This window comes from Balaenoptera physalus (genome assembly GCF_965194825.1).
Source record: "Balaenoptera physalus genome assembly, chromosome: 7".
Classification (NCBI taxonomy): Eukaryota; Metazoa; Chordata; class Mammalia; order Artiodactyla; family Balaenopteridae; genus Balaenoptera; species Balaenoptera physalus.
The window spans coordinates 80,494,576-80,510,048 of record NC_138886.1 but is presented as its reverse complement, the minus strand read 5'-3'; the positions used below and the strand labels follow the sequence as shown (position 1 = coordinate 80,510,048).

The 15,473-nt window shown below is 49.0% G+C and overlaps 1 protein-coding gene across 2 annotated transcripts in view; it reads left to right on the top strand.

The window, feature by feature from the left end:
* B4GALT1 (beta-1,4-galactosyltransferase 1) overlaps positions 1 to 6,221 on the top strand; it is a 49,745-nt gene extending 43,524 nt beyond the window's left edge. The window contains exons 5-7 of one of the 2 annotated variants that reach the window (XR_014265347.1): positions 2,957 to 3,061; positions 3,298 to 3,788; positions 5,492 to 6,221. Coding sequence is in view for 1 of the 2 variants with exons in the window: in XM_082467600.1 (XP_082323726.1) it covers positions 2,957 to 3,061; positions 3,298 to 3,430 (238 nt within the window). In the remaining variant the exon portion in view is untranslated. Of the gene's footprint in view, positions 1 to 2,956; positions 3,062 to 3,297 lie in introns of both variants that reach the window. The other variant, XM_082467600.1, reaches the window with a different exon arrangement.
* The last annotated feature ends 9,252 nt before the right edge of the window (positions 6,222 to 15,473 follow it).

Genomic DNA, 15,473 nt, shown 5'->3' with positions numbered 1-15,473 from the left:
TGGGACTTCCCTGGTGGCGCAGTGGTTAAGAATCCACCTGCCAATGCAAGGGACACTGGTTCGAGCCCTGGTTTGGGAAGATCCCACATGCCGCGGAGCAACTAAGCCCATGCGCCACAACTACTGAGCCTGTGCTCTAGAGCCTGCGAGCCACAACTACTGAAGCCCGCGTGCCTAGAGCCGCAACTAGAGAAAGCCCATGCCCAGCAATGAAAACCCAACGCAGCCAAAATAAATTGAAAAAGTGTCTTTAGGAAAAGCAGCTTCTGTGATTTTTGCATTACCCTTTTGGAAAATGTAAAATAAGAACCATGTGAAGGGGTGAGTTTACTTTGACTCATGCTATGTGGCCGTCCACACCCTGGGCCTCTTTGTAAGCTGGTAAACCTTTATCATGCGAGTTGTCATCACAGATGGTAAAAAACCATTTGTCCGTGGCATTTGAAACCACATTCTGCTCAGTTCTTCCTGGCAATGGAATTTCCAGCCCTGCTGGCTGCAGGCAGAAAGCACCTTCTCCCTCTGGGAGCCAGTCTGAACTCGTCACTGAGTTTGATATCACAATACACCCTAGTGCCTTTCTGAATTGGAGGACGTTAATTTGATAATTAACAGAAGGTGTCTGTCAGAGCAGCACCCAAAGTCATTTAAGGTTAGCTTCGTGTGGGAACTTGACATCGACCCAAGTCTTTAATACAGGCCTTGAAGAAAACTTACGTTTTAAAGTGTCCAGATTTGTTATCAGTGTGCAGAGCACTGGGCCAGGAAGGCCCGGTGGGGAGGAGGGCACTGAAGCCCTGAGCAGGGAGTCCAGACAGAAACAAACCTGCTTTCACAGCGCCACACCTGGGCAGCTGGGCCCGTATGATGGTGTACAGGGCTGCCGCCATGCACAGACCTGAGTGATCAGAAAGGTTGGCAGGAGCGAGCCCCGAGGACGGCCTCCCGAGGGTGGCGGGACTAGAAGCATGAGTGGTTTGTGGGGGAGCTTTCTTTTCTTCCTTTTTCAATTTTTTTTATTTTTTAAGTTGAGGTATAGTTGATGTACAATGTATATGTTTCAGGTGTACAACATAGTGATTCACAATTTTTAAAGGTTAAACCCCTTGTATAGTTACTGTAAGATATTGGCTATATTCCCTGTGCTGTACAATAATATATCCTTGTAGCTTATTTATTTCATACATAGTAGTTTCTACCTCTTAATCCCCTACCCCTATCTTGCTCCTCCCCCTGGAGCAGCTTTCCTGAATGATAAGGAACCTAACTCCTGTTGTGTACCGACTCGCTGTGTGCCAGGCACTAGCTCAGCACTGAGGGAGGCCAGGCTGGGAACCCTGAAGTCATCTAGGACCGGCCATTCCTGCCTCTTAGCTTACTTTTGTGTTCCTGCTGTCAAGGCTTTGGTTTTGGTCCTCATTCCTTTCTCCCCCAGAACCTACACAGAATCTTGCACCCCGTTCTGGCTGCCCCTAGTCTTGTTCCCAGCTCTCCATTCTGATACTGCTTATCAGAGAAACTTCCCTTTGGCCAAAAACCTTTGGGAAACACTGTATACAGTCACCTCTCCATATCTGCGGATTCCACATCCACAGATTCAACCAACCTTCAATCGAAAAATATTCGGGAGAAAAGATTCCAGAAAGTTCCAAAAAGCAAAACTTGAATTTGTTGTGCGTGGGCAACTATTCGCATAACATTTACATTGTATTTACAACTAGCTACATATCATTTACATAGTATTAGGTTTTCTTTTTAATTAATTAATTAATTAATTAATTAATTTTTTGGCTGCGTTGGGTCTTCGTTGCCGCACGCCGGCTTTCTCTAGTTGCAGCGAGCAGGGGCTACTCTTGGTTGTGGTGCGTGGGCTTCTCATTGCGGTGGCTTCTCTTGTTGTGGAGCACAGGCTCTAGGTGCGCAGATTTCAGTAGTTGTGGCATGTGGGCTCAGTAGTTGTGGCTCACGGGCTCTAGGGCACAGGCTCAGTAGTTGTGGCGCACGGGCTTAGTTGCTCCGTGGCATGTGGGATCGTCCCGGACTAGGGATCAAACCTGTGTCCCCTGCATTGCCAGACAGATTCTTAACCACTGCGCCACCAGGTAAGTCCCTGTGTTAGGTATCATAAGTAATCTAGAGGAGATTTAAAGTATATGGGAGCTATACCCCAATAAAAATTAAATACATAAATAAGGCTTAAAGAAAAGTATATGGGAGGGTGAGGATGTGCATAGGTTCTATGCAAATGCTACACCATTTTATATAAGGGACTTGAGCATCCACTGTACAAGGGGGGTGTTGTCCTGGAACCGGTCCCCCGCGGATACCGAGGGATGACTGGTGTTATATCCCTTTCCGACACTGGCACTGTTCTCAGGGATGCTAAAAGCTCTAAGAAGGCCTCCATGACGTAGTCTTTGCCCTTCTTTCCGGCCACTTCCTACCCCAGACCCTGTTCACCAGTCCCCAGAAGCTTGTGGTACTCCCTGAGGGCACTGTGCTTGCCCTCGCCTCCCTGCCTTTGTGTGTGCTGTCCTAACTGCCCGAAGTGCTCTGGCAAGCACCCACTCATCTTCAAGATTTGGCTCTGCCTAGTCTTGCTCAGGTAGAGTTGGTTGCTTCTCCCTCTGTTGCGCGCATCCCCACCCTTCCCTCCTCCCCTCCGTACTGGCACCGATGGCCCTATGTTCTAAGCACCCACATTATAAAGTCCATGAGGGCAGACACCCCCAGTGCTTGGCACAGGGTGGTCACCAACACGACCTAGAACCAGTGGTAAAATGTTATGGGAAAGGTGTGTGAGTTTTAAGCAATGCCTGTACACTGGGCTGGGGTGTGGGCCGGGTGAGAACAGCTGACAGGATGGTGGACAGGACAAGAGTCTTGCAGCTGGGACTGTGGGACCCGAGCCTTATGGAAGCTCTGTAATGACGACTTGTCTCTTTACGCCTTACAGATTAGCTTTTAAAGGCATGTCTGTATCTCGCCCAAATGCTGTGATCGGCAAGTGTCGGATGATCCGCCACTCGAGAGACAAGAAAAATGAACCTAATCCTCAGAGGTGTGTTCTGTGTTTTATTCTCTCCCCCGTGTGTGTGTGTTTCCTTCTTTACCCTTTCAGGTGGGGCAGGCTGTAGGAATGAAGCTCTGGAATGGGCTTCATGCCTTGAGGGTTCAATCCACGGGACAGGATTGGAGTAGGAAGGGGGAGGAGGGGCCAAAAAGTACAAATGCTTAAAGTTTTTTTTTTAAGATTTTTGTTTTGGCTTCAACCCTTTGCCCGTTTGTTCCCTGTAGGTTTGACCGAATTGCACACACAAAAGAGACAATGCTCTCTGACGGTTTGAACACACTCACCTACCTGGTGCTGGACGTGCAGAGATTCCCGTTGTATACCGAAATCACAGTGGACATCGGGACACCGAGCTAGCATTTTGGTGCACTGATAAGAGACCTGAAAATGGCCAGGGACCTCTGCTGTGTGTCTCTGCCAATCTGCTGGGCTGGTCCCTCTCATTCTTACCGATCAGAGTGATAGACCTTTTCGGCTCATCGTTCAGACGCCTTTCCAGATGACCAGGACGAGTGGGATATTTTGCCCCCAACTTGGCTCGGCATGTGACTTCTTAGCCCCACGAGGTGTATGTAAGCATAGCAACTATCAGCCTTTGGGGGGTTCTCAACATGTTCACAGTGTCACCCCAAAGAATCAGAGCTATACACAGCCCAAAATTTGGTGACTGTGGGACTCACTCCCTGAGAAAAACTGCTAATTTGTTGTGATATAGGTAAGAATTTCGCTTTAAATTGTGGTATTATTACTTTATGAAAAATTGGAGAGTGCTGCTGAAATTGGATTGGTGTGATGTTTTTTCAGTGTCACATTATAACAGAAAAACACACGATTTCAACCATTCTCATTTTACCCTCTTTTCCCCACCTTCTTTCCGTGGTATGCAACTGTTACAATCACTGTGTGTGTGTGTGTGTCTTTCCTTAGCAAAACAACTTTAAAACTTGAGCCTGGGACCTTTCGCCCTGCTAACGTGTGAATTCCAAGGCGACTTTAGCCACCAGAGCAAAAGCCTTGGGTGTTCTCGCATTCAGTGGCCTTTCTCCAGATTGTCTGATTTCTGAATGTAAATCCTTTTTTAAAATAGCAGTTTGTAGTATTTTAAAGAAAGAACAAATCAGGTTCTAATTACGAGCTAGCTTGATTTTGTGTTGATCCAGAATTGCATAGTGTTTAGTCATGGCAATTTATTTTTCTGAGCATGCTATATAAACTTGAATTTCCCATGTATTTTTATTGTGGTGTTTTAAATGTGGGGAGGGGACTGAGCATTTTTTAAGGGAAAAAATGATGTATGCTGTAGTGGCCACACATGGGCCTCTGATGTAGCTGGCAGGCCAGGTTTTCTGAAGGGCAGAGTCATCTTTGGGCCCCTTCATGAGCGCTAGGCCTCCACATCAGCACTACTGAGCTGGACTCCTGGGGGGGACAGAAGCCTCGGCCTGCCTGGCTGACCTCTCCACCTCCCTCCCCTCCCCCCGGTGGGCAGGGCTGAGGGAACCCTCACCTCCTCAGACTGACCCCAAGACCTCCCGCTAGGGCCCTAGGCTGTGGAGCTGTAAATGACAGCCGTGAGGTCGTTCACTGGCCCTTAGCCAAGGCAGGAGGAGGAAGCCTCCCTCTGGCCCCTGGGTGCTGCCTTCTGGGCTCTGGTGGCCACGCTGCCTGGCCCACCTTGCAGGACCGGTTCTCCTACCTCCTCCTCCTTCCTCCCTTCTGCTGCCTTTCTCTTCCCTCCCTCCCCCTTTTTGTTCCTTTGCCTCTTGCCTGTTCCCTAAAACTGGCCTGTGGCGCTCAGGGTCAAACAGACTATTCATTCTCCAGCATGAATGTGCCTTTTAATTAGAGATCTAGAAAGAAGTTCAGCTGAACCCACCCACACTCCCCCACGACCACTCTGGTGCCTAAAGCCTCCCATTCCCCCTCAGGTTTTTAGCAGGTGCTCCCACTTCAGGGAGGCTGAACCACAGCGACATCTTCCCCAAGCCCACCTCTGCTGCCAGAGGTTTTAGCCTGGCTGGGGTGAGATGCACAAGGCAGTTCCTGCCACTGGGTGCCCTTGCTGGGTCCAGCCTGGGCTGAGGGCTTAAAATTCAGCTTTCTAACCCCAGGGTGGACCTTACAGCTGGTGGCAGCCTGGAAACCAGCCCTCAGTGTGGAGGCTGAGCTGGTGCCTGGCCCCAGTCTGAACCTGTGCCTTTATCACTTTGAGCATCTCAGATGCTAATGTGTTTCTTTTTCCAGAAGCCTTTGTATTGGTTACAAATTATTTTCCACTGCAGAAGCAGCTGGGCTATGCAAAGAGTATTCCTTCTGTCAGTTCCCCACTCCTTAACAGTGATGTTGATAAAGCCAGGAATGTACTGACAGGAAGTTTTGGGAAATGCAAAGAATGAAGGCCTCTTTTTCTATCCCCAGATCCTGAATTTTCCAAAGTGCCTTAGAAGAAAGGAGACAAATATCCTGGGTGGTAACCTCTTTGTTACTTACTTTACTCTTAAAACAAAATTCTGACTTTTTTTTCATTTTTGTTTTCCTATTACATTTTCTTTCATGTTCCATTGTAATAGTCAAGTATGTGGTTCATTCTCAGGACCAAGGGAAATTCTGCTGCACCTCTTCCCCATTTGCTGATCTTCCGGTGCGCTAACGGGGTCTCAAGGTTAGGCCTGGACCTTGCCTGGTTCATGAGATGCTGCAGGTCCTGTTTCCTCACTGGGGAGTTCAGGGCTGAGGGTTCAAGGACCATTTCCTTCACCTGGAAGTTGTCACCATGAAGTTGTCATGTGCTGTGACTTTCTCTATTTCTGTCCATTCTGTTGCTGGTGACCCTGTAAAGTGGCCTTTGGGAAAGATCAGAGGGCAGAGGTGGCATAAGAGGGTAAAGGAAATGCTGGTGCTGACTGTCAGCCTGGGCAGGGTCTCTGCTGACCTGAGGGCTGGATGTGGGGCACCCCACACGGCTGGGAGGGGAGCGTCCCTCTCCTAGAGACCTGTTGTGCTGTGTATTTCGATTTCCCGTGTATGCAAATGTATGTATTTACCATTGTACGTGGGGGAATGTCTGACCTTGGTGTTCAAAACAGAACTGTATTTTTGCCTTTAAAATCCAGTAATATAACGTGAATAAATGACCCTATCTTTGTAACGGCAGGTGGTTTCTCTTCTGATGTAAGGGGTTTGGGTTCTCCCAGAGCTGGAGGGCAGTGACTGGGGCTGCCTGCTGGGAGGATCTGAGGAAAGCAGAGGTCTGCCTCCTGTGCCTGCCTCACTCGGGAGGCTGGGGGGTTGGGTGGGGGGAGGAGGTGGTATCTCACCTAGCTACGCTCCACACCCCTGCCTGGGATCACACAGAGTGCACGCACCTCACTGGGATCAGCCATTTCCCCATCCGAGCCTCATATTCATATCTGTAAAATGGGAATAATAACACGTAGAGACTTTTTGAGGCTTAAAAGAGATGATGTGTCTGAAACACAATGACTGACACCTCACAGGTACTCACTATGCAGCAGCTGGTGCCACTTCAGAGTAGAAGTTTCCCCAGCAGTTCTCTGGCCACATTCTGCTGTTTTCCACAAACGCCAGCATGGTTCTGAGATAGTTCTCAGAGCCATTTACACAAGGTGTTCACAGGGTAGCTTAGATAAATAAGCTTTCTTGTCAGCCCCAGGAAATTTAACCAGACGCTCTCAAGGGTCTTAGCTGTGACCCAAGGACTTGAGACGGTAAGTACCCTGGGCACCACCTCCTCCTCCTCCTCCGCAGTGCCCCTGGGGTCAGGCATCAGCAGCCTCTGACATGCTGCTTCGATTGAATCGGCATCTGGAAGAAATGGGCCGGAGGAAACCAGTGTGCAGGAGAGGTCACTCCCGCCGTCCAGGCTGAGGGGGCTGCAGGCCCTGCTGGGATGGAGCTGTGCTTGTGGGACCGGTTGGGAAACAGAGCAGGAAGGGCAGCCCCTTGTAACCCCACCAGAGCCATCTGGCTGTCTCCACTCATCCCTGTGACTGCTGGAAGGACCCCTAGTGGCCTCAGGCTTGAGCAGAGGTGGCTGGTACTCAGATCTGACTTTCCAGCCAGGAGACTCCTTTGGACAAAGTGCTGCCTTACAGGGCTTTCCAAGCTGTAAGGTCCAGGTTAAGTGGGGCACCCTTCCCTCCCCAAAGATGCACATATCCACCCAGATGCATATATGCTGACATGTGCCTAGGAGAGGCCAGAATGCTTGGGTTCAAATCCTGTTGCTGCTTCTTCCTAGTTCCACGACCTTGAGTGAATGATTTAGCCTCTCTGTGCCTCAGTTTGTTCATCTGTGTAATGGGGATAACAGTACTTCTTTCATAGGATTGTCAAGTGAATTAATCTTATAAAGCACTCAGACTGGCTCATAATAAGCATTATACATGTTACAAATATTCGTTAAATTTTTAAAAGTGCAGGTGAACACACGTGCTGAGATGTACATAGAGACTGCTGTGCACACATTACCCACATATACACATGCACACACCAGGTGTGCTGGGGATCTTCCTTTTTTCCTCTTCTAGGGCACGTGTCTGTGGCAGATGGGTGAGTGGATCTCAGGGCAAGTGACCGCTCCTCTTCTGGAGACGCCCAGGACCTCACCAGTGCTGCTTCCCCACACCTTCCTGCCTCCCCTGAATGAAGGTGTTTGGAATGACGGCCTTGGTGATGGAGGGGGGCTTGAACCCCGCCTTGGTGGGCTCCAAGGTGCCAGGGAGGAAGGGGGCCAGGGCCAGGCTCTTGGGGTTGCCATTTCCTTGAGAAGTGCCCTTAGTCTCCCACTTCACCTGAGACCCAAACCAAGTCTGAGCCAGGCAGAGCCCAGTAGCCGTGGGTGTGGATTTGGTGGACACCAGCCACCCCCCCAGTATATTATCTCTTTTCCATGGGAGAATGTGACCTGGATACCTAATCACTGATGTCCTTTGGAAGCAGAGCTGTGGTGCCCAGAAGGGTGGGTGCCCATGGAGGTATTGATATACGAGTAAAACCTCCCCAGGCAGGAGTGTTTGCTGCTGGTGACAGAGGGAAGCTGTGTCGGGGGAGGATGGGGGAGAGGTTGAGGAAATGAGAAGATAACTGAGTTCTAGGTGTTGCCAAGTCTCCACCACACTCCCAGGCTCCCCTCCTCCAGTTTCTTCCAGGAGGTGGGAGTTCGGACATTCCTAGAGGCCAATTTCTTCATAGAACTGGAACTTCTTCCCCCATCAGAAAGGAAATGAGGTTTGCCTGGCTGAGCCGGTTGTGCCAGACAAGCCTCATTTCCTTCTCTGGCACAGTCCCCGGGCAGGGAACGTGGCTGCTGCCTTCATTTGGGCTCCAGGACCTGTACCCAGGCTGGGAGGCAGAGGAACCGGCGGTGTATGGATGTCATGCGAAGTGATAGGGTCAATGGACCAGAAACCAGAGGACCGTGGCATTCCCAGGATAGCTGCCCTTGTGCAAGTTGTGTGCCAGGTCACCAGGGAGGGGGCCCGGGAAGAGGGCCAGGAAGAAGCCATACAAACAATGGTCATTGTCTGGCCCTCCGCTTTCCCACTTGCTGTGTCACTCTGGGCAAGTCCACTCCCCTCTCTGAGTCTCAGTTTGCTCTTCTGTTTTATGAATCCACCTCTGGTCTCTCCCGCCAGTAGGAAGTGCCGTGGTCTTGGGTTTCCCCTTGTCCCTGAGGCTCACCCTTCATACTGCCTTGAAGAAAGTCATTTTATCTGAGTCTTCATTTGTAAAAATAGCAGGATCACCCCTGCCTTCCCCCCTCCTTTCCCAGGAAGGCCTTGAGCATCACAGGATAATCTGCTGAAGCTCTACGTGGTGGCGCAGGCTGAGATGCTGTGGCTTTGCCATCTCCCTCTTCTGCAGTCCCCTCCAAGCTCCGGCAGACTCCTTTCACCTGCTCCCCCTTAGGTTTTCCAAACTCAGGCTCCCTGATTATCCCATCGGCCCTGAGGGAGAGGCGCAGGAGGGAGTGTTTGTCGCATGCAGCAGTGTTCACCCTGCCATTCCTCGTAACACTGAAAACCTAGAAGCCACCATCAGTGGGGGACTGTGCTAAGTAAAATGAGGATCATCCAAACCGTGAAGTACTAGGCGGCCACTGAGAATGATGAGGTGGATCTATACTTACTGATTAGAAAGAGGTCTGAGGGAAAAAAGCAAACTACAGAATGGTATTTCCACATATGGCAGGAAAATGAATAATTTAGTGCAGAGATTATTCTGCAGTTGTTTGTGGGAGCAGATGCACGAGCGATAAAATGAAGAGATGATCTCCCTTCTCTGCACAGACAGTGTGGCCAGGCTCCCATTCTGGGGTAACTACCTTTAGTGTTTTGGGGGCTGCCTGAAGGCCGAGGCCTTTAACAAGGACTAGCCCCGTTGAGAGAATGAGCTGGTTGCCCCCCAGGGGAGTTGCATTCCATGAAAGTGCCCAGACTTGGAAGGGAGACGGGGGCTTCCTCCTTTGGGGGGAGTGATGGAGGCCTGTGCCCTGTTCACATTGAGGGGGGACGTGGCATGCTCTGGGGATGTCCATGGAGACTGGACGGGGTCAACTAGGGCCAGAGAGCTTCTAGCGATTCTCTCGGATTTAGAAAAATAAAGTTAGGACAGTTTTGCCACTCTTTCCTGAGTTCCATTAAATATTCATGCCTGTTATACTTGGTTAATAAAAATGTTAACCAACAGAAAAAATGGCAGGGATGGGGGCACTGTGCCCTGGCTCTGGAGGGGCAAGATTGGCCTGAGGCACCTGATCAGGGCCCTGGGAGGACTAAGAACCCAGCAGGAAGCGGGGGCGATCCCGCTGCCTGTGGATCTCTGGCCCCGGAATCCAGGTGTCCTGCTGCTGAAGGAGGCCCTGACATCTGGATTTTGACACAGACCCAAGCCTGCAGCTATCGTAGATTCATTTCCGGGCCAGATGTGAGTGCCAGACAATTGGCGTGTCCTCCTGGACCTCGTCCCTGCCTGGGAGGCATGTGCCACAGGAGGGAGGGTACCAGGTTGTGACCAGTAAGAGTGCACGCCACTATCTTTGACGCTCTGTCTGGTGGGGTGCCGAGAGCTGGGTGCTGAGCCCTGCACCCCACCCCCTCACTCAGCTCCACGGGGGCCCAGCCAGCTGGAGCTGCCTGCACTGAGAGTCTTGGTCAGGGTGGGCCACCAACGGTTATCCAGTCGGGGACTTGGGCCGTTGGTGGGGCCTTCAGAGTACTCCCTTTCTGTGAAATGTCGTGTTGCTGTGTGTTCAGTGACTTTGCTTTCCCCAGCAACGCAGGAGACAGGCCAGGTCCCAGGCCCCAGCTCTCTGGTTCCCCACTTCACCAAAGGCACGTCTGTAATGAGGGAGGGAACAGGAGGACTTGGCGAACTGCTGCACCACTGTGATCCCTCACATGGCTTCTCCCCTTATGAGCACACCTGGCCCTTTCCCACCTGCGCTGCGTTGCTCATTACAGTAATCCCCATCATGAGAATCATAGGTTCAGGGAGGTCATGTGACTTGCACAAGGTCACATGGAGTTAGTGTCTGATCCAGGAGTACCGGCCCGGGGCTCTGGCCACAGAACCATCATCCAGCCACTCATCCAGCCTCAGCTGCTCTCCCTGCACAAAACAGCGTGAGAGCTGGAGGCCTGAGGCTGAGCGGTGCCCAGCCTCAGCCAGAAGACACGGCCCTCGCTTCGAGCCTGGCCTCAGCAGCAGCGCCAAGAGAAGTGCAGTGTAGAGAGGGGGCTAGAACCAAGACCTGGTTTCTGTTTTGTGCTGTTTGGGTTTTGTTTTGTTTTCCTTTTACAGTTTCAGAGGACTTGGGAATCTGGCACACTTTGTGGCAGCAGCTCCCTATACCAGGGACATTAGTGCGGCCTCCATCTGGGAGACACATGGGAGTGGCTAACACTGAAATCATCCACCAGGATGCAGGGGGCCTGGGTCATGGGTACAGGGAGGAAGGGAGACGCCTGAGAGCTGAGGACCCACGTGGACCTGAAGAAGAAGCTGGGCTCCTTTTTGCCTGTGGAAGCGTCGCTCTGTGAGGCAAGCAGCAGCCCCCGGTTCACAGACAGTACAGCTCCCTCATCCCAGTGCTCAGCCCTGTCCCCTCCCTGGGCTGACACTTGGTGTCCAGGGGGGCTGGGCACAGTACTGTCCCAAGGCTGCTGGGGACATGGGGAGGGCAGAGAGACAGGCAGCTCTGCGGAGGCCTGGACTCCTGCTCAGCTCTCCCTTTTCCTTCTAGGCACCTCTTCTCCCCCCGTGCACCCTCTCCCCAAAGGAGGGCAGCCGCCACACCATTCCCAATCCTCCCAAACCTTCTTAGCCAATGGCATTTTCCTAAATGAAACCAGGGGCTGTGTCTGATGATTCATGGTTTTTAGACAGGCTGAATCAAGAGTTCTAAAAAGCTCTGCTGGGTTTAACTTCATCAGACTCCAGACCTCAGTGATTTATGTTTCATGCGGTTCGCTCTGGATGGAAGCTGACCCAGCCACAGTGAGACGTGGAATGAGGAGAACTGACCTGATGCTGAGGACGGAAGAAATCTCCACCATGACCAGTTTGTTGGGCAATGTCTCTCAGATGCCAGCCTGGGCCCTGCCTGCCAGCTCAGAACGCTCTGTCTCTGACTCAGGTGCTGGGGCTCAACTTCGTCTCTCGCAGGCCCTGGGCTTGGTGCCTGGTGGGCTTGGCTAATGACCTTGGCCCTGCTGGCTCTGTGGGGCCTGTGGGTACTCTCGCCACCTTGGGCCTGCCCTGCCTTGCAGGTTCACCGCCCACACCCTCCAGAAGACCTTTCCAGAGCTTTTCTTCATAGGAAACAAGGCCTGCTAGGTCTTTCCCTGGCCCTCCACCAACCCTGAGGCGAGCACACATCCTAGCACACTGCGGGGGGTGCCTGGCTTTGGGAGGATGAAGGCAGGAGAGAAACCCGAGGAAGCCCTGGAATGGAAGACCAGTGTTGACTGGCTAGGTGACCAAGACCAGATTGTCTTTGATCCCCATCCAGAAACTGGATGGGGAGGCTGTGAGAGCCTGCTGGGGCTGCCAGCTTGTGGTTATAGGAAAACTCTTTGGGGTGCTTTATTCCGCCTGGCCCCTCTGCCTGTTTGAGGTTGCTGCTGGGGCACTTAAGCTAGGACTCAAGGCCAGAAACAAAAGTCCTCTTTGTCAATCCAGGAAACCAGGGCGGGGGAGGGTGGAAGGAAGGGAAGCTCCTGGAAGTCCCGAGGCACCCCCAGGGGCATGGTCCAGAGTCCAAAGGGAACTAGCCTTTGCTGCAAGCCTTCCTGGAGAGCTCTATTGATTTTCCTTCTTTTTTAACATTTTTATTGGAGTATAATTGCTTTACAATGGTGTGTTAGTTTCTGCTTTATAACAAAGTGAATCAGCTATACATATACATATATCCCCATATCCCCTTCCTCTTGCGTCTCCCTCCCACCCTCCCTATCCCACCCCTCTAGGTGGTCACAAAGCACGGAGCTGAGCTTCCTGTTCTATGCTTCCCTGGTGGCTCAGTGGTTAAGAATCCGCCTCCCAACACAGGGGACATGGGTTTGAGCCCTGGTCCGGGAAGATCCCACATGCCGCGGAGCAAACAAGCCCACGTGCCACAACTACTGAGCCCGCGTGCCTAGAGCCCGTGCTCCTCAACAAGAGAAGCCACCGCAACGCGCACCGCAACGAAGAGTAGCCCCCAGAGTAGCCCCTGCTCGCCGTAAAAGCGCTCGCGCAGCAACAAGGACCCAACGCAGCCGAAAATTAAAAAAAAAAAGATAGCTAGCTTTTTCTTTCTTTAGCTACTTTTTCTTCCCACTAGCTATCTGTTTTACATTTGGTAGTGTATATATGTCAATGCCACTCTCTCACTTCGTCCCAGCTTACCCTTCCCCCTCCCCGTGTCCTCAAGTCCATTCTCTATGTCTGTGTCTTTATACCTGTCCTGCCCCTAGGTTCTTCAGAACCTTTTTTTTTTTTTTTTTTTAGATTCCATATATGTGTGTTAGCATACGGTATTTGTTCTTCTCTTTCTGACTTACTTCACTCTGTATGACAGTCTCTTGCTTTTCCTTCTTCCGTCTGCCTTATCACCTGGACTGAAGCTGCAAGAACACAAAGTTCAGCTCACAAGGTGAAACACAAAACTTGTCCCCAGGGTCTCTGGTGGCCTAACTCCTGCTTTCCCCCAAAAGTTCCACCAGAAAACAACCACCACCATCACCCCGCTTGTTGAGATTCTGATTGAAATGATGATGAGTCTATGGACCACTGTAAGGAGACTTGACATCTTTTGAACACCGAGCCTTCAATCTATAGACATGCTATAATCCTCTTTTGGTTTAGGTCTTCTATTTTTCTTTTTTTTTTTGGCCACGCCACGCAGCTTGAGTGATCTTAGTTCCCCAACCAGGGATTGAACCCAGGGCCAAGACAGTGAAAACACCAAGTCCTAATCACTGGATCACCAGGTAAGTCTGGTTTAAGTCTTCTTTATCCTTAGGGGTCTTACACATTATTTCCCCTAGGTATTTGATATGTTTATATTGTAATAAATAATAGCCTTTTAAAATTTATTTTTCTGTTGTTGCTGTTGTATGGAAACACAATTGATTTTTGTGTATTGACCTTGTATTCTGTAACCTTGCTAATTAATTCTAATAATTTTTCTACATTCTTTTGTTATTTATTTATTTATTTGGCTGTGCCGGGTCTTAGTTGCAGCATGAGGGATCTTCGTTGCTGCATGCGGGATCTTTAGTTGCAGCATTTGGGATCTTTTAGTTGCGACATTCAGGCTCTTAGTTGCGGCACGCAGGATCCAGTTCCCTGACCAGGGATCGAGCCCAGGCCCCCTGCACTGGGAAAACGGAGTCTTAACCACTGGACCACCAGGGAAGTCCCTCTACATTCTCTTGGATTTTGTATCTATACTATCCTATCATCTGCAGATGATGTTTCTTCCTTTCCAATCCTTTTAGCTTTTATTGCTTGCCTTACGGTGCTGTCCAGGCCTTTTTATTTATTCTAAATCTAGATATGTAAAGGAAAACCTTTACTATTTCACCGTTCAGAATGATATTTAATGTAATTTTATGTAGCTATTCTATGTCATATTAAGAAAATCCCCTCTGTCCTTTATTTGCTAAGAGGTGATTTTTTGTTTGTTTTTGTTTAATCATGAATGGATGTTAATTTTATTAAATGCTTTTTCGGCATCTATTAAAATGATCATATGATTTTTTTTCCTTATTCTTTTAATGAGGTGAATTGCTTGGATTGGTTTTCAAATATTAAACGGACCTTGTATTCCTAGAATAGAACAAATTTAGTCATTAACTTTTTTATGTACTGCAAGATTTGGTTGGCTAATCTGTTGTTTAGGATTTTTGCACTTACGTTCATGAATGAAACTGGCAGGTAATATCCTCATAATATCCTCATCAGGTTTTCATATCTCTGAAGGAGTTATTTTTCCTTTTTATTGCAATCTTAAAAGTCTGTTCAAAGAAAAACATCTTGGTTTTGACCCTTTCTATTGTATTTTATTTCCATTTCATTAATTTATGATCAAATTTTAAAAAAATATTTATTTATTTGGCTGTGCCAGGTCTTAGTTGTGGCACGCAGGACCTTTGTTGCAACATGTGGGATCTTTAGTTGAAGCATGCGGGATCCCTGCTGCACCACCAGGGAAGTCCCGATCAAATTTTTAAGATTTCCTTCCTTCTATTTTATTTGGGCTTAGTTTGCTTTTTTCCTAATGCTTTGAGACTAAAGATGATCTCTTGATACATATTTAAATATATTCATTTAGAACTATAAATTTCCCTCTAAGCACATATTTAACTGCATTCTAGAATTTTATGTGTTATGTTTATTACTATTAGATTCCAGTTCGACATTTTTTCCGATTTCAGTTGATTTTTTCCTTTCATCCAAAGATAACATAGAAATACATTTTTTAAGTGTCCTATCATACGTGGGTTTTCAAATTGTTGTTTTTGGTCATTGTTATTGGCTTTCTAGCTCAATTGCATTGTAAGCAGAAATGATCCTCAGTATGGTTATCAACTCTTTGAAATTTGTTGAGACTTGCTTTGTGGCCCACCATATGGTCAACTTTTGCAAGTGTCCTTATATGCATGAAAAGACAATGTAGTCAGAATTTTGGGGACAGCGTTCTGTGTATGACCACTAGTTCAAATTTGCTAACTGTATTATTCAAATCTTTTATAACCTTAATGAATTCTTAAATAAAATCTTCTAAACCCTTTACTTGTTAAAAATCTTCCATTATGATTGTGCATTTTTCTGGTTATTCTTGTAGTTCTTTTGATTCTGACCTTTTTTTGTTTTGAGGATATGTTATTAG